General features: G+C 36.2%; 1 protein-coding gene across 1 annotated transcript in view; it reads left to right on the forward strand.

Moving 5' to 3' along the window:
* Positions 1-21,974, forward strand: part of POC1B (POC1 centriolar protein B) — a gene marked incomplete at its 5' end in the record, with an annotated part of 51,641 nt that extends 29,667 nt beyond the window's left edge. The window contains 2 exons of the mRNA XM_083860610.1: positions 16,770-16,952; positions 18,147-21,974. Of these exons, the coding sequence (XP_083716736.1) occupies positions 16,770-16,952; positions 18,147-18,248 (285 nt within the window). The 3' untranslated portion in view covers positions 18,249-21,974. The remainder of the gene's footprint in view (positions 1-16,769; positions 16,953-18,146) is intronic.
* Between the last annotated feature and the right edge of the window lie 3,647 nt (positions 21,975-25,621).

The following is a 25,621-nucleotide window of genomic DNA, read 5'->3' on the forward strand; positions in this document are numbered from 1 at the left end:
GTTTCTGTTTGGAGCAAAAAGAACATACTAAGTTTTAAAATAGAAAGTTTATCTGTACTGCATTTGTAGTAGGTATCTTAAGGCAAAAAAAAAAAGTAGAAGTATCTGTACAAATACTCTCAATTTGTTCTGTAAACATTGCTTTCACAGTTTGTGTTTCAGAGTTTAGACATTTTTTATACACTTTTTTCTGCCTTTGTTTTAAACTAAAAAAAGCTCCAAAAACCCAACCAAGCTCTACAGTCAAAAAACACCCCATGTATTTGGAAAGACAACAATTATGAATGAAAAATTTGCATCTATTCTTCCATTTCTGCATACATGAAGGCTTAGTCAACTATTCTTCCTCATGGGAAATTGCTTTAAAAAGATCTTGGAGTAATGTCTCTTCCTTGCATGGCTTAATGTAACTCCAGAATGCAGTAGGAGAGGAATGACAATAGAAATTATATCTTAAAAACTAATTTTTAAAACACTTCATATTTTCCTTGCCATGCAACTTCATATTTATTCTGATTTCCATTCTTTCCTGGCTTCAGCCTTACATGGAAATAAACACCAACTGTCTTCAGTGAGGTTAAGGGGAGGGTAAAAGGAAGAAAGGAAGTAATGGCAATTTTATACATAGATCATCTCCTCTGGGGCCTAAGTTCAATTCAGAAGGGAACAGCTGGTAGAACAAAACTCACACGGCGCTTCATTGTGCAGAGTAGTTACCTCTGCTGTTTTTTATAGCTCATTTGAAAGCACAACAAACAGCTTTCTGTAGTTCATGGATATTAACTTTCCTAAATGTCCTCAGACAAAAACTCTGATCATTACATGATATGCATTTTTCTCTACCAAAGAAAAGTTCAAGCAGTATTCCCTTTGAAAGAAAGACTGGAATCAGTCTCCCACTTGTGTTTTTTGTCCAAAACTTGGTTGCCAATTAGACTGAGCTCTGCGCTGAGAAGTCATCCACCTGTAAAAAGGCTTTGATAAGAATTGACAGTTCCCAGCCTCTTGCATCGCTTTACCTTCTTTGTTCCCAGACAGAGAAATAAGAAATGCCACTCCCTGAATAGGTGGGAACTTTTTTCATTTACTGCCGTTCTTCTGATTACCAGTAAATGCTTATATGAACGGTCAACTCCCTGTACTCCCAATGACTGACAATTAAATTAGGAAATAGTGTGAAGAGATCCTGTGTCTCCAAAGTTTTGAGGTAAAGTGGTCTGCATCTTTTTCATAGATGAGCACACCAAAGAACTCTCAAACACACTCTGAATGGCTTGTGCTTAGTCTTATACAAACACAGAATAAATACTGTAAATGGAGGAAGTCTGAAGTGTTCAGTGCTGCAGAATAAAAATAAGAATTGTGCTTTTGTGTCTTTGCAGATGAATCCCCCTCTCTGTCCAATCTTGCTCTTAGACAGGCAATTTTGGCTTATAGTACACTTTAGAAAGACCTTTCTACTCTTTGCACCCTAGGTGGGTACAATGTGTGGGGCTGCTGCAAGAGAATAGGCTGCCTTCTCCCCAAAACTCTGCAGCTAAACATGTTCAGCTGCTCTCAGGGAAGGCATGTCTCCCATTCCTCCCAAAGGTTACCCCTAATACATCTGGAATAGCCATGAAGCAGTAGAGACATCTTTTTCTGTTGCTCACCTAAGAGCCTTCCAAAGAAAGTGTGGTGTATATGAACAAAACGACTCACCACAAGTGCCGAAAGGATGAAATGTTACGCATATTGAACAGTGAATTTCTAAACTTGCATTTTGAGCTGCTGTAGATGTCTAGGCATGTTTAAAAAAGATTTGTGTACGTAATCTTAAAAGGAGTATGCTTTGATACCACTAGCATCAAATGAAGCCTAAGGATCAAATGCTTGAAGGTGGATCCAACATGTGTAATAAAAGAGGAATATGATCCAAATGGTACTTGCATTTTGTGGTGATGCTATTCCAACACAGCATGTAACTGCTGGTTTACGAGGAGAGAACAGGAAGTATGTTGTGCCTCTACATAATTAAGTAATAATACATGTCCTGATGTTCCTTAATGGTCTTGATTATATTCTCTGAGTGAACTGGAGCTGGAGAGAAAGTCAGGCTTTTACTGGAGACTGAATTCTGAATTTGGGCACTAGAGAGTGCAAGACTATAATATTTCCTATACTATTTTTAGCCTGCTTTCCTGAGGAAATGTACATTATGAGATTGTACTGTTTATTTGTCTGTCACTGTTCTGTCTCCCTAATAATTTTATAATCAAATAATTGGTGGATTGTTTTTTTAATGAAATTTGGAAATTAGCAGTTAGAATAAGGAAACATATTAGTGCCATCAGTTAAGAAAAAGTCAGTGGATGTGAACTGATAGGCATAGAGTAGCTACTGGTGACCCACCCTGTAACAGTGTCTCAATACATATGGAGGGAAGTTGAGTTCCTATAGAACAGGAAACCTAGGAGAGGGACCTAACAGGAAAAAAATGTACACATCCACACATATTTTGTAAGATAACAGGCCTTTTAAAACTGGCCAAATTTTACTTTGTGTAGGTCTTACTCAGGACAGCTGTGTTTCAGGAATGCCTTTCAAGTTGATCCATGTGTGTATATTGTTCCTTTAGCACATCAGCAGATTTCTGGGAACTAGAGGGATGGAAGTTCCAGGTATTATTTCTCCCTCAGTTTCCTGAGATACCGTATATGTATGCTCTGACCTTGTCTGCTGGAGCAGTGTTTTCCTCTGCTTTGACTGGAAATCTAAGCTGTATTCACAGTTCTCACAGCTGATTCTGCGGCATGCAGAAAATGCCTGACAGCTATCAGCCCACACATCCAATAACAACTGGTTCCTTCCTCTTCCTGGGGAAGAGTAACATCCTCTGAGGAGAAGTGTCCCCCGAGGAATGCAGGAACAGCAGCAAGCCTTTCACACAGGAAATTACTACTATAGCACTTGTAGAAAAGTGTTTCTGTCACTTGGCTTGTCAGTCTGTAATGAGCTTCCTGCTGACCTAGATGATGATTTACTACTGATCTAAATGCCATTTGTGAGTCATTTAGCTTAATAGAAGTTAATGAAATTATCATTCAGTGGCTCTGCTACCCTGTAAGCACCTAGTTTAACTTCTTTTATACAGCAGTACAAATAAAGTTTTCAACTTCTTAGTATTCACAGGACTTTAATAATTCTGAGATTGCACATTTTGTGGGACTAAGGAGCAAGGGAATGCTTAGTTTAGCTCATAATGCATGTGTCTTTGAAAAGGCTGCAAGGTTTTATTTTTGTTTGTCTTAAGTTGCATAATAAAGCTGAGCTACAGATCAAGTATGTCAGAAAACAAGATTGTAAAGCTAAAATACTGCCCTTGAATTACCCGTTGTTCTTAAATAAAACTGAAGTATAAGTTTAGCACAACATGCTTGCAACTGTGTGGTAGAAGCTTGACTATAAAATGAAATTTATTTATATATAAAACCCATATGTTACTCCAAATTGTTAAAGCAAGTTTGTTATAAAAGCAAACACTTGAATACTGATTTAATGTTTTCTTTTTTTTTTCCTAAATGACGGTACTTAAACAAGTGCTAGCAAATTCTGTTTATCACTTAGAGTGATATCTAAACCCAGAGGATGCTTTCTGACTAAATGCTTGTTAGAGTGTTTTCCAAATATATTAGTTGTTCCAATAGAACACATCTCTCCTTGAAGCCATGCTGCATTACTGTCGAGTTTCAGTAAGAGATGTAGTTACTTGCTTATGAGTCACATCCAAAAAATTACATAGGTTGCTTAAAACAAGACTGAAAAAACGTGACTTTTCAAATAAAATGGAGCAACTAAGGAAAAAAAATTCTTCAGCAGATAGATGCTTGATATAGAAAAACATCTTGACTTGTATCTTCCACCAAAACAGTGTGGGGGTTAGAAATTAGGTAGAACAATGCTAAAGGAGGATTTCACAGTCATTTTATCTTAATGACTATTTTTATCTGATTAATTCCATCCAAGTCAATTCCCTGATCTGTTCAGCTGTCCAAACACTAATATGAGCACAAAGGAAAAAAATGAGAAAAAATTATTTAGAGATGAAGGAGTAGATGAGAGCTGGCTGTAACCTAACTGAATCAACTGATGTCTGTGGAGCCATGTATCCAGAGTGATTGTGCTATAATACAGGTGTGTTATGTACTTGCAACAGCTGAACGTCTTTCTTAAGATGCAGTGGGAAAAAATAGGAGGAAAGGAGGTGGTAATAATGATCTCCTTTTGTTCAAGCAGTACCTATGTTGGATTCAGTTTGGGGTTTTTTTGAGCCTAAGAGGATTCTGATTTCTTCTATCTGCATGGCTGTAACATAAACAGCAGGTAACAGAGACTGAATGGAGGAAGCTCCATCCTTTTTGCTTGAATTGGAAGCATTGTAAAATAAAAACTGAGAGTGTATGACATCAGAGGAAAGCAAGTGAGAAACAGTCTATGGTTAGCCATTCTGGAAGAGGAACACTGGATTCTGTTGCCTTTTTGCAATAAAAAGTATTTGGGGAAAAAAATATGTTGGTGACGCCATCAGTGGAGGTACGTAGCATTACTGCTCTGAAAAATTGGTTGGTTGCGTTTGGGTTTGTTCTTTTTTTCTCTGTATCTGCTGACATATGGTACTCTGGTTGAAGGAGGGAAGTGGGGAGGAGAGAAACGCTGTCCTCTGGCATGTTCTAAGTGCATGGATATTTCCTGCACACCAAGGTGTGAGTTCCACTCTGCATGGTAGAACCTGAAGCGAAGGCATTGCAATGCAACTCTGAGTTAAATATTGCAGTATTTTTGTTGCAAAGGAAGACTCCTTACTTGCAACAGAGATTTAAAATAATTGCTTTATCCTTAAAACGTTCTTAGGTTAAGCAATATCAAGTGCTCCTCACTGAAAAGGTTACTCCTCCAAGATGTTTCCTCCTTCCTTACATCTCTTAGGAAAGGAATTCAGTGCCCATACTTCTAATTTTTGCTAGTGTAGTGCAATAGAACAATACTATTTGCTTAGCACTTTCAGTTAATTGCATGTAAGATACTGTTAATTCTTCACTCAGTAACCTTATTATAAAGTTTTATCATTTTGTCCAGTTATGTGTCATTATAGATCTTTTCAACACCTCTGCTTTCTATAGTTTATTACTCCATAGTGTATTCTTCTCCGATGTCTTGCATGTGTAAAAAGGTGCATTTTGACAGTTGAATGAAGTCAGAATGCCAAGTGACCCTGACTGTTTTAATAGTTTACAGGATGCCTTTTTTGTCACCTCTAAACTTGATTTTCCAGATCGCTGGTACATTTTGTATGGGACTAAAACAAGAGCAGTTTTCAATGGAGTCACTAAAACCAGCATAATTCTGCAACATCTTTCTGATTTAACTGTTTTTGAAGAAACACTAGTAGATAATTGAGTGCCTGATGCATTACCACCTAAAATACATTAATAAAATTGTAGCATGCATTTAAAAAAAAGGGATGATTTTGTCAGTCACAGTTTGACTAAATATTTCATTAGAGAGGTCTTCAGTTTGAACAACCATTTATTTTTGTCCCCTCAAACTATATTGATGTTAGGCCTTAAATATTTGCTCTGTATGTCCTAAGTCAACTTTTTAGTTGATTTTTTTGCTTTTTCCTGACATAGTTCTCATGCTGTCTGTGACCTGTGACCACATAATTGTCCTGTTTATGCTTTGTGATTACTGATGGAATTTCAGCTTCCCCACTCCCCTGATATTTTCTCCATTATTGCAGGATATATTAAAAATCAGTAACATTATCTGACTTGTGAAGTTATTTCAAAACCAATAGTCTTTTTTGCTGCCATTGGAGTAGAAAGTATTTTCCAGAAATGCAATTACAATGTTTATTATCTTCTGAAATGGAAGATAAAAATACCTCATTAGACACATAAAAAAAATGCATAATGCTTTAACACCTCTTGCTAATAAGTATGCTGTTGCTGGGGCTTCTTTTGTTTCTGATACTTTTTAAGTACCAATAATCCTTGAGTTATAGTTATTTTTCAAGAGTGTAACGGGCCTGTCAGACCACTCCAAAGTTAACATTTCTTGAATGTTTATTGTATAAAATATTGTATATAAAATATACATATTGTATGTAATTATCACATTTCTCAGTTTCTACTGTTCCCTAATTTGATTCCAATCACAGTAAATTGTAAAACTCAACTGACTTAAGTACAAAGTTGTTCTGGTGCTACCAAAGCAATTTTTTACAATCCCACCTCTGAACAAAGCAGGACTAAGTATTTTTTTTACCTGAACTAACAGGACAGCTTGTCCAAACCTTCACCATATTTACTAATCCTGAGCACTGAAATAGCTCAGATTTGGACTTTTCAGATTTGAAATAGCTCGGAATGGACTTTTGCTACTTTCTCCAGGTATTTTGTGAAATCTAATAAAAGCACATAAATTTGACTTCTCAATCAAATTTTTGAAGCTTCATTTTATCCTTATGGGAGTTTTTCATGACACTATTGTTGAAGTGCTTGATGTCATTTTGAAAACTTCACCATCCACCACTATAGGCACAGTACTTCATTAACAAAAGCCTTGGTAAAATGCTGAGAAAGAAACTCTGTTTCTTCTATTACAGAGTGAAATATATTTTTTATGGCTATATTCACTATAGTCAGAAAATTTCAGTTCCAAGCTATGAAATATTGGACTCTTTTTTTTTTCCTTCTCTTTTGCAGGTAGTAGTACCTGTATTTTTGGCAAAGTGTTGACGCTGTTATGCTGGCCCTGTTGGATTTAACTCTACTATGCTGGATTACTAACTTAATTTCAAATGCTTTTAACTCTTTGATGTTTTCCTGTAAGTAATTTGTATTAGAGGAGATTTGAAACTTTCTTCTATGGAATAAACAAACTCAGTGGTGTTGTCCATAGCCACCAAGTGGTATTACCACCTGTGGTTACTGCCGCTCTGAAAGGAAATCAAAGCTGCCAGATCTCAGCTAAGAAGAGATTTCTCTGTGAAATCTTTGTGTGGACACCCTGCCCCCATAGCATCCCCTAACAGGAGGTAATTTAGGTTTTTCTGTGCAACAAAGTTTTGTTATGGCAAAAGTTATATTGATATGAGGTAGCAAAATAGGAAATTTTATACCATAGCACCAACACTTACCCTGATAAAAACCACTGATAGAGATGCAGCTGTGCTGGCAGAAAGGAGTTTCTTTTAGCTTTGCATATAACTTTGAAAGTAAATTGTGCGTGTATATGCATATAAGTATATAGTTATGTAGGGGCCAGCAAAGAGCTCCTGTGTGCTCCTGCAGCAATGCCAGCGCCTGAAGGGAGGCTCTGCAGCACAGGCAGCTCTGCCCTGTGCCAGCCTCCTGGGCTTGAGGAGCACCAGACCTCTGCTCTGGGCAGGCTGGAGCCCAGGGACTGCAACCCTGCTCAGCTTTCTGCAGGCCTCAGGAGAACATTATTTACAGCCTTCAGTTCTTTTTCTGGCAGAGTCTGTCTCTTCAGGATTTTGTCTTCAGTAATTTTTTGTTCATTCTTATTAAGAGGTCGGTTTAAGACAGAAGTGTATTCCTTTAGTTCTTATTTGCATACAGTGTAAGTTATTCAAGATTAGTTTTGCCCCAACAGACTAAGTATGAAAGCCTTATGTAGGAGAAGTTGGTTGCATGTTGTAAAGTATATTCTTCTATTTATTTTTTTTCTCAGGAGTAAACATGCCTTCAAGAAAAAGAAATTCCTCTGGGTTTGTTGCTCAATCTCTTTTCATTGTAAATTCATATTGAATATGGATATACTGAGTGACTTTGAATGAGATAGAGGAAGTACTGTCCTTTATATATAACTTAAGACTCTGTACAACAAACCCACCATTACCAGGTGCTCTTTCTTTGTAAAGTTCAGTTAGACTTTTTTTATCTAAGTATTGGTCTAAAGGCCAATTCAGGTTTTTTTGGTAGGGGGAAGGAAAGGGACAGAAAGGAGTCATGAGCAGGCAAGCCAGAAGAATGGCTGTCATTTCTCTGATTAGATGTGTCCCTCCCTGGTGAGGATGCTGTACTCTCTCTCACACTCTGAGGGTAACCCTGCCTCCTTCCTCCCACATACTTGACATCTCTGAACCCCCACAATCTGCTATTTGAAGTGCAGGGAGTTTGCCCACATGCTAAGAAAGTCCTAGGGCTTTTATACTTTTGTTTTTATTCATTAACATTTGTAATATCAAAAATAGCAGAATATTCTATTTATAGTGGTAGAAAGGAGGTCTTGTCCACATAGGGTTATTAATTTTCTGTCATTACTTCATTCTAGTGAGTCATTATGTTTCCAATTTCTCTTACAAGTATTCCTTCTGCCCTCCTTTAGCTTTTCTCTGGAATGTCTAAGAAGTTCAAGCAGAGTATGAAATACAATTTTTGTTAGGACTCTATGTAGGCAAAAAGAAGCTATTATGGAAACTTTTTTGTTAAATTTCAGCCATAAGATGTTTTCTTGGGTATGCATGCAAGCAGTCCAAAGTAATTTGCGTAAATTAAACTTGGCTACTTTATTTTATAATTTTATATAGTAGGAAATGCTTCTATAGCGTCATGTTATTTCTCCTTAGCTTTACAAAGCTTTTTCTGAAGATGAAAATATATTGGACGTAATTGATTACCTTTCTTTGCCTTTCTTCTACAGGTACATTTTTATCTTTTAGTGCCTGTAGTGCAAGTGTTTTTATAACTTACGAAAGCGTTTGAATATAGTCTTCCTGAACTGTTATTTTAGAATTGACTTCCTGGCAGGGGATTCTCACCTTTGGAAATTGACCCTCCAATGATTTCTGCCTGGTTTGTTTTGTATGTTCATGATATGCTTTGAGGTTTTTTATTTGGTTGGTTGTTCGGGGCTTTTCTTTGTTCGTTTATTGTTTTGTGGGTTTTTTTGTTCAGTTGGCTTTTGATTATCAAATCCTAACTTTTCGCCTTGCTTGTTTTTTGGGGAGAAATCCTTAGTTTTTTCTAAAAGTTTAAACAGATGCAGACTCTGTGCAGGGTACTGTTAGTGTTAGAAATTAACATCAATGAGCAAATTAGAAAGAAAAAATCATCCGGTTTTAAGTAAAATTTATTACTGATGATCTGAGAGTTTAGAAGGAAGTATTTCAGGAATTTTATTTCTTTCTAACTGGATGCACTCAAATATTTGTGGACTTCTAAGAGGTTTATATTAGGGAAATAGAAATAATTTTTTTATGTTTCATGGAGAAAACAAGGCTGATTCTATGTTCTTTTTCAGTGCTTTCTTGAAATGTATGAAATACAGAGAATATATTTTTGTTCTGTACTAGATTCTATATACATGGAATCATAAAACACTGATTGCATTGGATGTACTCTCTTTTACAGTGTTTTCTCAAACCAGAAGCAGCACTCTGGGAAAAAGATGACATAAGAAAACCACGTAGTCAGTTTCTCATTATGTGTGTGAAAGGATGCTTGTAAAATGTGATATAATTTCTTTGCATAGAACTTTCAGGCTATCTTGAGATTTGCCTATGGACAGGAGAGTTTATTATTTCATGCCATCACAGGAATACTAAATTCAATATAGCTGTCATCCTGACAGAAGTAAATAACTCTGATTAATCAGACCATAGCTGTAAGTGCATCAGGATTTCAGTTAATTTTGAACAGATAATAAAATAAAGAACCCCACCAAAGTAAGCTACTAGTTTTCATTGTTTTGTACTGGTCTTATGGCCTCTATAAATTCCTTTAGTTTCAGGCTGAGTTTGCTATTTTCAAATGTTATGCTCTTCCATCTTAGGTGAAAATGCCAGTTTTGCTAAAGAATACAGTCTGATAGTTTGGCCTGTTTTATTTATTGGCTGTGAGTTTGTAACCTGGTACCACCGCTCATGATCAGGCTCTAAACTGATGGATGTTTAGAATGTCCTTAGACACTCCTTAGAGCTACCTTCAGTGTCCTTCAAGGTGTTTCCATATCAGACTGGATGTGATGCACATCTGTTAAGTGCTTTAAATTTTTTATTTCAGCTTGGGCGTTTTTTTTTAAAGCTGGAAAAGATTATGATGTGTAAGATGACATGAAAGACTTTGATTGAAGTGTGAAAGTTTGTATTAAAAGTTTTGAGTGCACACTGCTCAAGCTAGAAATGTTTAGTAGAACTTTGTTCTGGATGCACTGCATAGTTTATCTGTACTTTACTGCTTGAGTGCAAAACTTCATTAAAGTTTGCAAATAAACGATTCCAGAGCTACTTCATCAGCTAACATGGGGCAGAAAGCCACAGTTGGCACATGGCAAGTTGTTGCTTTGCTGATTCATGTGTGTGCAAGAGGAGAGGAAATGAAGAGTGCTGTCATGAGCTGAAACTACAGGGAAGTTTGGGAAGTTTTCTTCAGTAGGAACTGATAAAACAGATTGTGATTTAACATAGTCAGTGTTAGACTAATAGATCAGAGAGCTCTTTTATGTGGATCACTCATTGACTGAAAAAAAAAATCAAAGCAGTAGAAATGATCTGTGAGTAATTAGGTCCTACAAAAAAAAAAAAAAAAAAAAAAAAAAAAAAAAAAAATAAACCACAGAGAAAAAAATAACTCTTGAATGGTTAAATTTAGCATTTCCACAGTGAACCATTTTTATATGACGGTAGGCTCACAAGAGGAGGAAAAAAGCCGTGATAATGATAGTGCTGTTACTCCTGAGAATTTCCCATGATTTCAAATAACCAAAAGACGTAGGAATTCAGCATCTGGTAAGGTGGGACACTGCTCTGTTATGTCTTTGCTCTTTGGTCTGTTTGAGCTTAATGCCCTAGTTATGACTAATTATTTGTAGTTGTTTTAATCACAGTATCAGAAGTATTTTACTATTAGTAGGAAAATGTACCATGTGTTCAAAATTTAAAGGTTTATTTTTAAAAAGCAGACCATGCCAATTTTTGTGATTCATTAGGAAGCTTACCAATGTCACTTTTTTATAAGCCATCCTAATTATGAGATCTCCAAGATATGCTCTTAGAAATGGTGGTCTGCAGTTTCTGACTGTGGAGCTCGTAGAAGATTGAAGCCTGTTGATAGCTAATTGAGTGACAGAGACTTGTAATTTTTTTTTTTTCCCTTGAGGGATTTTTTTTTTTTTTTTTTTTTTATTTCTATAAATAAAACTGCTCAGGAATCCTTATATATGGATGCATTTTACTCAGATTCTATTCTTAACAGTCATGAAGCAAAGGGAGACTGAGATGCAGTGTTTGTGTCTATGGACTGTGTGAATGTTTCGTGGGAAAGCATTTGGGAACAGGCAGAGGTGATTAAGGTTATGTGTAAGGATTTTTCACAAACTGATCAAGTACCACCCACAGAGTTTTGGCTATTTTGCTTGACAGAAACCAAAGATGAGCAATTATGGTTTGTTGTTTGTGACATCATTTTATAAGCTAAATTTAATTTTCTGCTGAACATCCGCTGGTAATGTCATGGTAATAACTTCCTATTGATTAATTAAATCTGTTCCTTTTCCTCCTTATTTGTAACTTGCATGAAGTTGCCGAAATGTGGGTTTGTGTTATTACTAATGGGCTGTGAATGGAAACACTGTACACATTTTAATTTTCTTCTTTGCTTTGCTCAGAAGTAACAATTTAAAATTGATTGCCTTATTAAAATTTATTCTCTCAAAATAAGCTATAGCTCTGATGACTTTCATACTAGTTTGGGTTTTTTTGAATAATGAGACATTTTTACTCCATTGCTGGTGACATATAGAGTTGTTGTTTATGAATTAGTAGCATTTCAAGTACTTTAAAAAGGGGAAAATTTGAAGGAAAGACAACATTTAATTCTTGAAGCATTTCATGTGAAAAAGACTGTGAGTAGAAAGACTTTCTTTTAAAAGAACTTAATTTAAATTAAAATGCTATGCTGAATGAAAGTGTTGGACATGAACTGACTGGTATCCAAAAGTAAAGGAAATCTATTGAGACCAGTGTCACTCCTTTACTGCAAGGTCTTGGCATTTGAGTGTTGTGTTAGATTTCAGCAGTTCTGGACCCTTTTCTGAGCTGGAGGACACTATAAAGTTAGATATTTTGAAAGGTTAAAATATAAAGCAGATAACCTTAGAGTTTTAGCAACATACTTGATGTCTGACAGTGCTTAAAAAATCTCTACAAATTTCCAGAATACGATGAAAATAACCATTTTGGACATAAGTTAGATAAGTTGAAAATTAAAAATGATCTTGTTTTATTTCTCCTGCAAATTTTGAAAATTCAATTATTTGCTTATCTGTGTTTCATTTTTGACAAACATCAAGGTCTTTGCCTTATTTCTATAAATGCTTTCATGTTCTATTCTGCTCCTAAGTCTTTGAATATGTAACAGAAAAATCTCAATTTGCTGCTTAACCCAGTAAATTAAAAGAAGACTTTTCCACTAGTCTGACTTGCAGACTAGTCAGACTGCTGGTGGCAGTTTACTGAGATACAAAACATTCTTTCATGGCCTATTTGCCTGATATATTGAACTTTGGATCAATTTTACTGTAGGAAAAAGGTGATGGTACTTTTCATAGCTTAGCATTTGCTCTCTTTACTGAATTGACAGCTTTCCTCCTTGGGCTGAAAGAATCTCTTTAGGCTGGGTTTAAGGGCAAAATTTGTAATCACTTTATGAGAGCTTATACTGAGATTTCTACTTAATTTTCAGTGTGAAGTGCAGTCATCTTCTTTGAAGAGAAACAGAAACACCAACATCAGAGTAAATCTGTTTTTAGAACTTGGCAATATCTAATAACCTCAGATCATTTTCATCTCCTTTTCCATTCATTTAAATTAATTTTAAATCATCATAAATCACAGACAGCAATTTTTGAGAGTCATTGAATGCTAAATCTATTTTTTATTAATTTTGACTACTGGAGGACTAATAGATTATCCTTGGGACACTGAACTTGAGGCAGAATGTCTTCAAGCAAAGTCAGAGAGTATAAGAGTTTACAGTTACATCTGTTCTGTCTGTGCCAATTAGTTGCTTTTATCATTCAAAGGCAAGAAAATGAATGTACTTCCCATAATATAAGTACAAGTAGCTTTGTAAACATTAGGCAAACATTATTAAGTTTATTTACAGTGAACTTATTAATGCTGGTGTCTGGGAAGACCTGGGTTCTAGGTCAGGTCTTACTCACACTTTATTTCCTTCAGAGTTAAGGAGCATGAGCTTGCAGAACTGTGTTAACCTGAGGTGAGAAGTTCTGGCAAATGGTTTCCTGGAGCTTTCAGGAACTGAATTACTTCAGAGAACCCTCCTCTTCCTTAGGCTTGATTAAAATCAGCAATAGATGCTATAAGTTTCAGAGAACACATAGAGGTGTCTACAAAATACAGTTGCATGAGATTTACAAATTGTCCCTGCACTGAGTGTTTTTCACTGATGCTTTTAACTTCCTTTATCAACTGCCTGAGTTTCTGAAGGCATGTGATAACTGGGCAGGTTTACTGCTGCCATGCAGAATATATAATCCTTGAGTTCTGCCTGATTTTCCTGCAATGTATTCCATCTACAGGTCTCCAATTTTCCTAAAATTCATTGCAACTTAATCAGTCAGTTCTTTATCTCTCTGTCAAATTTAGCTTATCCTGGCTGAGGTTTGAAATCTTCTGGGCAAAGAGTCAAGATTTACAGACAAAGGCCAGGTTTCTGTAAGCTCCCTCTCTTCCTGTTTTTCTGGATAAATCACTGAGAAGTCTGTTCTAACAGACTCTACCATTGCAGTTAAATACAAGAGTGTTCTTCATAGCGTGATTAGTTGTAAGACAGGAGTTTTTTACCACATGGCAATATTTTGTCTTTAACATTTGAATGCCAAATTTAACTTAATCTTTCCCATGTTAATCAACATTTGAGACTATATTCATCTTCTGATTTAGTAAACGTGCCAAAGCCTTCCATTAATACTGTTTCCCAAGAACCTCAGATACATCTTCATAATTTGGAAATAACACAGTGAATATGAGTTCTTCTAGGACTTAATTAACAGTATCTCATAGCTCAAGATCTTTGTAAAGGGAAGATAGGGACAGTCTTAAGATACAACAATCCTATATATGTTCATCTAAAAGTACATGGGATACACTGAGAGTCAAAATATCCCAAGATACTTGAAATGCTTTCTTTTGAAGACTTCTTAAACTTTAAAGTAAAGAGCTGATACAAAGTAAAATTAAATGAGTAATTTTCTGCCTATCTTTTCCAAAAACCAAACCATTTGTTGTCTGTTTCATTTTGTGCTAAAGTTACTCTTTTATAATATACAACTCTTTGGAATAATTTGAAGTTGGCATAGCAAATTTTTTTTCATGTTGAAAAGAAAATTAAATTCATGGAGAGAGAGATGTAATCAAACCATCTAGTTAGGAGTGGGAAAGTTCTGGGATCATTTCCTTTCTCTTTTGCAATTTTTATTAATTTTATTCGCTTTTATAAAAAATATAAAGCCCCTCATGGGAACAGAACTTACCTGTTCCTGGCTGAGCATTCTAGATACTGAACTAAAGCTTTCTGTTGACCAGTGACATAACTTTAGCAGCATGGCTGGAGAGAGTACCCCTTCTTCCACTGTTTTGTGCATTTAAAAGGCAACAGCCTGGCCGACAAAGCATTGCTCTATGACTGACAAGTTTAAGTAGACTTGAACAGAGAAGGCCAGTTCTCTTAGTCCAATGCAAATGTTATAACCATTAGGTCTTTCTGTAGAATAGCCTTGTATGATTAATGTTTGAAATCTCTAGTTTGATGTTTAGCACAGTTTTATTTTTGCCACACCCTGGTATTAATATGCATCAATAGATGTGTATTAATACTGATAGATTTCAGTGTTAGTTGCATCACCCATTCATTATTTGACATGCCTGGTTTATTTGCCTAAGTCAGTCACCAAGCACAGAAAGGAGGGCTGAAAGGAAACTGGAAGTATCTTGCTCTGTCTCTTTGTTCATAAAGAAATAAATGAAAGTGATGTCAGTGAATACCATGGTACTAGCAAACCTTGAAATGGGCTCACTCTGGTTTCATAGCATTGTCAGTTAAGGTCTGAAGAACATACCTGGCTGTCTGCCCCTGTTTCTACTAATGTCATACTCTGTACTTCCTGGGTTCTTTCCTGGAGGATTGAGACCTGTCCTTGCAGAATATAGCTGCAGAATGGAACTTTTAACCCAGAGAGGGTTGTAAGACTTTCTTCTTTGCTCTCTTAACTCACCACAGTCTCTGCTTCCAGCCATTTCCCACCACACAGGACTGTGCAGGATGGCACTGAAGATTCAGGAATGTTATTGTGGACAGTGCAGCAGTATAAGTTCACAATAATATTGATATGATTTAGTATTACTTAAATTTAAAATAGTTACATTATCATAGTGGCAGTATTTAATCCATCAGTCTCTGATCCTATGTGATTCAAAGGCAGAGTCAACTACATATAAATCATTCTCGACAGGAACTCATCAGCATGCATAGGTAATCTTGTAAAACTCTGCCAATAATTCTGCCTCGTAATTTACATTCTACAAGATTATTTTAGAGACTTAGGGGATTTATTTTAAAATGTTTGACAATGATATTAATACTCTCTGTTTTGAAAATCTGTTCAGCCTTACAACATAAATATATTTTGGGCACATTGTAAATATTGTGTATTTTAAATACATCAGGTGAGACTAAAATTTCCCCTTTACATAGCTAATGGATATTTTTGTGAGCTTTCAATAAATTCCAGAGAAATAGTTTAATTGTAACCACTTAAAAGGTTTACTTTGTAAATGTAGTTATTTCAGATGTAATTAGAAATAGTAAAACTTAACTACCACAATTTATTTCAGTGTAAAAGTAAACTAAAATTGTCTGAAGATATAAGAAGTTTTCAAAGAAATCTCAATAAGTCATTAATTAATCAGGTAAAGTTGTTGTGAAGGAATTTCTAATGAATTAGTGATGATTAAGCTTTTCATGACTCAAAAATACCATTAGAACTTCAAGGCACAGACAAACCCAAATTGGTGGGGAAGATCATGCTCTCTCACTTAACTATGATGTATAAACTGTGCATCAGGCTATTTCTCTCAATGTTGCATTGTGTGGATCTTTTCTGTTGTTTCCTTCTCCCATTTTCTGAAGGAATCAGTTTTTCAAAAAGTACCATCACTGAACAAACAACACTATTTTTTTATAATTCTGAAATAAGAGGTTGGTTCATACTAAATGATAGTTTCATACTATAAAGTTGGAATGGGTGATTGTGGTCATCTAGTCACATATGGATTTTTCATCCATATGACTAGTCTGAGTGAGTTTCTTTGTTGACCAGAGCTATCTTTTTGAAGAAAACGCCCCTCATTGATTGTATTTATTCAAGCTTTAATTCAAGCCCTGGTGGTACTGCACATAGCTCTTCAATCATATGTACCTGAAATATGTACCCAAAGACTGCTAAGATTTCCCTTATTGCCTCATCCATCACAGCTGGAATTCTCTCTTAGGTCAGAACAAATTGAAGTGTTATGAATTGGACCTGGTTAAAAAGCAAATCTGATTGTCCTTGTATGTGTGCATATATGTGGAGATTTTTTTTAAATTAAAAGCCTGACTTTTGGCTCTCCTGTCTTATGGTATGGTTACACTTAAATGAAGACAAAGGCAGCTGGATCTTCAAATGATGTTTCTTTATTCAAGAGTCCTGGAAAAAGTGAAGAACTGCAGAGTCCCCTTGCTTCTTCCTTGGCAAGAAGGTCGAAAAGGAAGGCAGAGAATGAGAGTGGGTCAGCCGTGCATAGTGTGAAACAGCGCAGAGGCCTCTCCCCCTCCCTGGACCGTGCTTTGAACCGCATTGTGGGGCAGCTGGATATGTTAACTCTAGTAAGTATGCAATAACAGGTGACACTTAAATGACACTGCTACCAAAGGGCAACAATACTCTGGAGTCACGTTCAGAGCATTAAAGACTACAGGGTAATTTTGAATAGCTCTATAGTCAAGTGACTGTTTTGGTGTTTTCCTTTCAGAAAATATTAATTGCGCGTGTTTTGTTTGCTAAAGTGAAAGCTTCCTGGAATATAATCGTAAAGATTGTTGCTGTATTTTTAACTCTGGGTGAAGAGAATCGCTGTTTTTCAGTAGTGAGATCTAGGATAGTTTTGTCAGAAGCCAGTTGTTTAGCAGACATTTCAGCTGGAACAATCACGTACTAGCAGAGGATGAACAAAGTAAATTGGCAATGTACCAATAAATCCCTTTCCAAACTTAGTGTGCGAGGTGTTGGCTTAGGTAGGAATCCAAGCAGTGCAGTAAGTCCTAGTGCCAGTTTGTGCCAAACTGCACAAATACTCAGTCTCAGTCAGTGACTCTGAGTTACTTGTTTGCAAATGCTCAATATATCTTTTTAATCCAGATTTAGTTTGTTTTAAGGTACTTCTTTGTAGTCTGTAATGTATTGACATTATATCACTTCAAAATGGAGGAGCTGAGGGTTTTTTTCTGTGATCTTTTGCAATATGTATGTTAAGTAGGAAGTTAGTAGGTTTTTGGAAGTATGAAGTCAAATCATGAGCTGAAAATGATTTGTGTGGTAAGTTGGATGGAAAAGAAACTGCCAGCTTGGGTCCAAACCCCTACTTTTTCTGATGAAGATAATCTCTTAGAGTATGAATGCCTTTTAATAGTATATTTTTTTCTCACTTCCTTTTCTTCAGGATGCCTTAAAAGTTTCTTTTAGGTTTCTGAAAGGTAGAATTTGTGGTCACAATGATGGCTGTTTTTCTATTGAAATATTTTCACATGCTATTTCAGAGTACTTTACATTATGCATATATGTATTTCTCTTTCTCAGGGAAAATGTTTTGTGAAAACAAAAACCTTTAGACAATCTCCATGGAGGTGAAACCATAATTTTTAAATATAGTTTTAAATAGTGGAATAGCTAAGGATAAGCCATCTTAGAGTATTTTTTCCTGTAGAGCTAAAATTACTTTTCTTATGTTACTGTGTTGCACACTTCTATAATACTGTGTGAGTAATATAAACCCAATTGAAATTATTCTCTTCTTCATGCAGACTATTTCAGTCCTGGAACAACGTCTTACTTGTACTGAAGATAAATTGAAAGAATTCATAAAAGATCAGCAAAAAATGTTACTTAAGGAAAAGCAGAACTAATAAAATATGAAAGTGAACTATGTTGATGAATATGTTTCATAAAATCACAAGAAATGTTTCTTCGCTGGATTTTGCTATAAGCAGAAATATCAAATGAAAGTAATAAAAATAGAAGAAATTAAAAAAAAAGTTTTAAACATAGGTAACAAGCAGATATTCTCGTTATCTATTGAATGAAGTGTAGCCCACTCAAAACTAATATTTTCTAAATAATTTCCATTGAACATTCCAGGACTCTTATTTCAACCTAACAAGATCTTTGAATATAACTAAGCCACTAATAGATGAATAGCAGTTACTATGCAGGTTACCACTGTACTGATTTTTAAATTCAGGCAAGGATTGTGAAAATCATGTTCTTCGTGCTAAGACAACATTACTTAAATTAGATAAAACATCATACCAAAAATGCCAGAGGTGTTCTTTGTCCTTTACATATTCTCAAGTGTTTTACCAAAAAGTAGTGAGTTATTCTGCATCTTCTAAACATTTTAGTAATGATTGCAAAATGTAGTGTGAAAACTTTTAGTTAAAAATACAAAAATTAAGTAATTTGAACTTTGAAGCTGTAATTGCATCTATGTGAATGCAGCTGCAAAACTGGTGCATTTGAACACTTCTGCGTATTGCATCCCCATCAAAATTTACTTCTCGTATTTACAGAAACAAAAATCAGCTTTATACTTCTGAAGAATATATTTGAACCAAACACAAAACTATGCAAAAATCTAGATCATAAATACTAAAGATTCTTATCCTGTGAGAATGTCCACATGTGCTCAAGCTTTGCATGGTATGAATGTACCCCATCACATAGTGCATTGTCAGACATAAGTCAGGAAAAACTTTGCAGTGTATGATGATTTGGGTTTTATTTTTAATAAAAATGAAATTCTTAGGTGATTTTACATCTTATTTTTAATGAAAAATATTTATTTTCTTTATGTCTATCTGTTATTTTTTTAAATGGCAATTTCAGAACACCTGCTGTAAATCTACAACAAATCTACAAGTCAAAACTAGGTAATCATTCTTTTCTGTAACTTTACATGTATGTCGAAAAATAGGACCCTTGAAATGGGGGAGCATTTTAATCCAATTCTGCAACTGACTGTACATTGATAAACCCCATTTCCTGGGCTGAACCTCATTAACATCAACAGAGTTCAGCTTTAGTACATGAGCTTGTACATTTGCATTTGAGTGCAAATATGACTGCAGTTCAAGCCACAGAAATGTGTAGTCAATTTTTCTTGTATAACTTATTTTTTCTCTCAGCAGTCACCTTCAGATAGCCAGACATCACCTCACTTCCTTGGTTAACTGATTTTTACCAATAGGTACTCCATGTTTGCAGCTGAGTCTTGAGCACTACTGGTTATGGCAAAGAAGCAGTCTCTTATAAAATCTTTGGATGCAACTCTTTCTAGGCAGCGTCCTAACCACAGATCTTTTGTCAAAGAATGATCTTATGTGTTCCAGCCTGACCTTTGATTATGCAATTGTTTATACTGCTATATAACACAAAGTTATGTAAATGTTGTCTTTTAGATCAAATGTACTTTATGAATTTGCAAATACTCTTGTGGTCTTTGCCTTTTCATGTCTCCCTTAGAAGACACAAAACCATGTAGCTGTTGAAATTTTTGCTTATTTCTTATTTTCTCTTGGTGGACTACATATGTCATGTCTTAAATCTGCAGATTTTTTTCTTTTAAGTTTTTTCAGGATTGTTTATCAATAAGATTTGGATACTTCTTTTACTTCCATATTTTTAATAAAATCTCTACTGAAATTTTCCCTTCTGCCTTAGCTCCTATCACTAATCTCTATTTCTTTTCAGTACCTATTATCTGGAGCATTTACTACTTAATCCTCTGATTATTCCTCTGTTGTTTGTGAATCTGGTAAACCAACATAACTTCTCAACTTAAGACATGTTATTGTCATTCTGTTGGGTGGTCTGTTGATACTGAAACCCAATATGATGATACTTGGGAGGATGTCTGGTCATGGTTGCTTGAAAACAGGATGGATGTATTTTCCTCAAGATGTGATGGCTCTCTTAAAACACAGCCACAACCATCTAACATGATGTTTCTTTTCAAAAAGCATCAATGTGGGCAAGTTATCTTATTCTCTTGATCCATATAATTTATGGAACAGAATCCGTATAATAAAGTTATGGAACAGAAATGCTTCCTTTTAAAAGCACCTGCCAAGGCTGTTAAACTCCCACAAGCATTTACTCTAGGGTTTGTACTCTGTCAGATAACTGATGACTTTACTAATTTGAATTACGAAACTAGAGGAAAATGACTGCTGTTTAGTCTTAGTTGGGCTTTTGTACTATGTGAAAAAATAATTGTGTGGATCTTTAAATTATGAAAATTATATCTGTATTGGAGACTGCATTGAAGTACTGATAGCCCATACGTGTTCTGAACAAGCTCAACAATGTACCTGATGCAGTACAGTTTCCCTCAGGGTAAATTATCCCTCTGATACTAAATATAAATAGGCCACCCTGTTGGAGAAAGACTGCTTCCAGCTTTCAGGCCTGCTACTGCAAAAAATGGCTCAATTACTTATTAAAAAGAATGACATGTAGTAGATCCCCAGGGTTTGTGTGTCGAGAGAGAGAAGGTGGTGGCAGGAACAGTTGTTGCTGGGAGACTGTCTCTGGAGAAACCCAACTTCAAATTCCTCAAGTGTCAAAGTGCTGCGCAGTAGCTCAGCAGCTCATTGCAACGTACTTGAGCAGACATTTCAAACTAAAAATGCTCTTCCAAATTGAAAGAAATGCTACCAATTGTTACTTCAGCATTCACTTTTGCTATTGTTAATGCATTTTTTATCGATTTAGAGTTTTGGAAAACCAGTTCCCAGAGGTGAACGCATCTGAACAATTCCCTTGTCTTTGAGGGATTGTTGTTTCTTGCTTTTACGCATGTAAGATAATAATTAGGTTTTTCATTATCATTTTCATGGTGAGAAATCTAAACTGTAGTTTTAAATTTTGATTATATCAATCTTCTAGCTGGAAAAATGGTGGTAGAATTGGTTCTCATTTTCATTTTAGGATGTCCTGAACAGATCCATATAGCATGAGGGATTTGAAAAATGGAATTTACTATCTTTATTTGTATCTATTTAAATAAATAAACATACTGTACTATTTTTAGGGTAAACAAAGTTCTTTCTTCTTCCTAGATGTTTTTTTACAGTGTTTCTGAATTATTTTCATTGCCATATCACAGCATAAAATCACTCTTGATTTTTCTACTGAGCGACAGTAGCCAGGATGTAGCTATTTCCAGGGACATAGCATTATGTAACCTGTTTACCTTGTAAGACTTGTAAAAATCAGAAATTCTGTACTCATTGCCCCAAACAATTAATGAATATGTATGTTCACAGTGGATCCAGGAACAGTATGTTTTTGTCAGAGTACCCCCTCAGGGACTTTTGCACGCTTCGGATGCATAATACAATTGAAGCTGTTTCTTTGTGAGAAAATAGCTTAATGACTTGCCAAAAGGCAGATGTTAATTGGAAAAAGTGCATACAAGTCCTTTTCTTTACAATGTATATGGGTTGCATTTGTTATGACTTGCATCCAAGAACAGGTGCAATTTCAATTGACTCAGCTAACAGGATGTGCTGAGTGCACTCCTCACCAATTTCACCAGAAATTTTAAATCCAGCAGAAAAAAGAGTTTCTAAACTAGTCAGTGATAAGCTGCATTTATTATCTGTCATAGAGCATATTTATAACTTAATATTGTACCTAAAATTAAACATCTTAATAATATGAAAATAAAATCTTTCATTGTTGATTGCTATTTTCAAATTTTACTGGTGAGCACTGAGGTACCTTATATGAGACAAAATGTGTCATCCTTTCCAAATTATTTATTTTTAAGACAGTCAGCAAGCAGTTCTAGACAAGGTACAACCAGTGTAATTGTAAATAAAACTTAAAGCAGAAGAATTGTCTTTTTCACTAACACTTTTCCTGCTGTGAAGCTTACACAATCAGGTCAAGGTCTTTGCCTTGCCTTGCTTCATTTTCCCACAGTTCAGAAGCAAAAATTAATGAAATAGGTGGAAAAAAACTATGTGGGTGTGTCAGGGTCAAAAGAGCTGCTGTTGGATAGTTTCATAATTCTCTTCAGAGGTCTCTGGGAATTTCTAGGCTACTCATTCAAGTTCACTGCAACTCCAGCTCTGGTTTGTGTTCATATACCTAGCCTAACCTCATCCTTCAAAAGTCTGAGGAGGGCTGGATATGAAATTCCTCTGCCTGGGGTCTATCGACAGTCTAAAGCAGTGCAGGAAAATCTAGTTCAAGACGGAGCATTGCCATTAATGAGGGTACTGAGGCTGGCTGGTGTCTGGGGTTATACAATTTTCCCAGGCCTATAGCAAGGACCTGCTCAGTGCACTTGTACAGGAATGGACTGAGAAGAAATACTGAGAGTCTCAATGTATAAATATAGAATTCTGCAGCTCCCAGTAGCAGTTAGGTTTGTAAGTCCATCTGTGGCCCGTGTCCTTACAGACCTGGGTAAAAAAGAGGAACCTTGTTTCTCTTCAGAGCCGCTGAAGAGGACTCAATTGCCAAAAGAGGAAAAAGGAAAGACAATCACTGACTGTCTTTTTCATCCATTTGTGCTTTGTAATGTAATGAAATAGTAGCTCTGTCTTGGGTTTTTATCTCCTCCTAATCCCCAGAGGAAATCCCTGCTCCTTTTAGAGAGATAAAACCTTAAGACACAGAAGGTAGCAAGAGCTGGGAGTCTATGCTAAAGGGTGTCACTGAACCCTCTTCTGGCCAAAAGCCTGCAATGCTTACTCTAAAACCTATGAAGAAGGTCAATTCTCCCTTAAGATTCAGGAAAAGATTTATAGCATTCATAAGAAAGCATGTTTGTGTAAATCTGCTGTTTACTGGGACTTCATGAACAAGTGTCAGAGAGACACAAGTCTGGGAACATCAAAGCAGTAAAATTCTCCCATTTCTTCTAAGAAAGATTCAGGTGAGCCATATGCAAAATGTCCTACTGCTTTGTGCTGCCTGCATCTTGCACATCTCAGAAATGTTTAAAATGAAGTGGACTTGGTTGATGAAAAGAACAGCAGCAATGCTTTCTCATCAGTGTGCCAGTAGAACATTTTTTAATTAATATTTTCATGATACATGCTAGGACTGCAAGACCCAGGATGTTTGCTAAAGCCTAGAAGGAGTAATTTGAAAGAGAAAGATGAGATGGTTGGTGATGGTTTCTGACAATGTCCAGTTTCTGCGCTGAATACTTGGGGGTATTCTGTTAAACTTAGGTGATGCCTCACCTAAAATTTGATGTTGTGAGCAAGAGCAGCGTTTAGCCCTTAGTCTAAGACTTGAAAATTCTTGTACTTTATAAAAACAGCTTTCACTTCTAAGAAAATTATATAAATGTGTTAAAATGCCATTAACTTTTCAGTTGAGCAGTGAGTCTAATGATGCAAAAACATAGATTATACTTGATTATATGTAACCATACTGAGTGATTTCAGTCTGCTCTGACGTTTCTCTGCAGCTTCATTGCTGAAACACTGTGAGCTTTTGTGCAGCTTCTGCAATTTATTCCGCATAGACTTAGCCTATAAATAGCTGCATTATTGAAAGACCGTGGAGGTTCATTAGAGAAGTTGTGAAAGTCTCCTTGGAGCCAGGGCTGATATAGTACCACTCCAAATTACCAAAGAGTGTCAGCATGTAGGTAAGACTAAGGATGAAGCCGAGCTTTTGGCCATGCAGCAGCAGCAGCAATGCCCATTTCGAGCATTCCCCTGTCAGCCCGCCTGCAGACTCTCACAAAGCACAGTGCACTTCTTGCTGCCTCTGGGCACAGGGACAAAAGTACAGCATGTGGGAACTTGTGGTCACACCGATCTTGTCCCAAACCAGAGGCAGGACATAGCCAGGGTGTCTGCTGGGGGCCAGGGCCACAGGACATCCTGCCGATGCACCTCCCCACCAGTGCGGGCGCAGCCAGGGAGATTAGTCATCTTAAAATCACACACAGGCATAAGTGCTTTGCTGACTCAATAGGAAGTCACTGCCTGAAATTGGTGGGACTTCCCACGTGATTGAATTTACATGCTGGAAATGTCTTAATCTTGGACACTGTGTTCACATAACTGGGAGGCCAAAAAAAAAAAAATTTGAATTTTAGCTGATGTCTGTTTCCTTTAAAGGTACTCAAGAAACAAATACACCAGTTAACTTGAGCTTCTGATTGGTTTAAAAGGATACTTTGCTATTTATTTCACAGCTATATGAATTAGAGCCTCCCAGGTCTGTCTCTGGTTCTCAGGTAAATAAAGACAATGAGGACTAGGTCCCCAGTTTGTATGCAGACCTTCTCCTACAGCCTTTTGGGTACTCCTTTGGAAGAGATGGTAGACCAAGAGAGGTTTCCAGTATCATTCAAAACCATAAAAGAGGAAATACCCCTTGTCTTTTTTTATTTGATGAAGAAAAATGCTGTAAACCATCCAGGTATTCCAAGTTGTGTATATATTTTCTACATTTCTCTCTTTTCTCTAAATGCTCTAGTTAGTAATTTCAAACTATGAGAGAGTTATGCCCTTGTTACAGAATCTGCATTTGGGGGAGAAGTTATCAATATTTCCTATCTAATGGACTTGGTAGGAATAAGGAGGAATTAATAACAAACAACCTGTAATATTTGAAAAATGCTATTCAAAAAGGAAAGATGATGGATACAGTAAAATTGCTTCATCTTCACCGTTTGTGTGTACATTTTAGGGTAACAAAGCTCAGCTTTCACCACTTGTGGAAGATCAGACTGAAATGCTTGAGAGCCCATTTTTAAATTTTGCTCCATATAAAGAGTCACTTACAAAACTATATATAATGTAGTCTCTTGACGTTAGCTATGACACACCCAGTGTCTTTCCTCTTTTTTTTTTTTCTTCTTTTTATTATGTAAGGAATGATTATTCCATCACGATCAGGGGCTGGGAGGTTTCTGTCAGCCCAGGTTTTTGTCAGAGAATGCCAATTTGTCGTAAGCAAAATGTTTTGCAGAAGCGTCTCTGTTTGAATGAACTTCCGATGAAAACACAGGGCAAGTTTCCATCACAAGCCCGCCTGACTTCCTGCCAGCTTGCCTGGCAGCTCTCCAGGCTCCATGGCTCCAGGATGGCTCTGGACTGAACCTGTCATTCTTCCTTTTTTTTTTTTTTTTTTTTTAGAGGGAAAAGGTCTTGACAGAAACACACGTTGGCTCTGCTTGGCTTTTTCTGATTGTCCTGAACTGGACATTTTGATAGTAAAGACCTTGCATAGCCCAGTCCTA

The sequence above is a fragment of the Zosterops lateralis genome (assembly GCF_965231275.1).
Source record: "Zosterops lateralis genome assembly, chromosome: 4".
NCBI lineage: Eukaryota > Metazoa > Chordata > Aves > Passeriformes > Zosteropidae > Zosterops > Zosterops lateralis.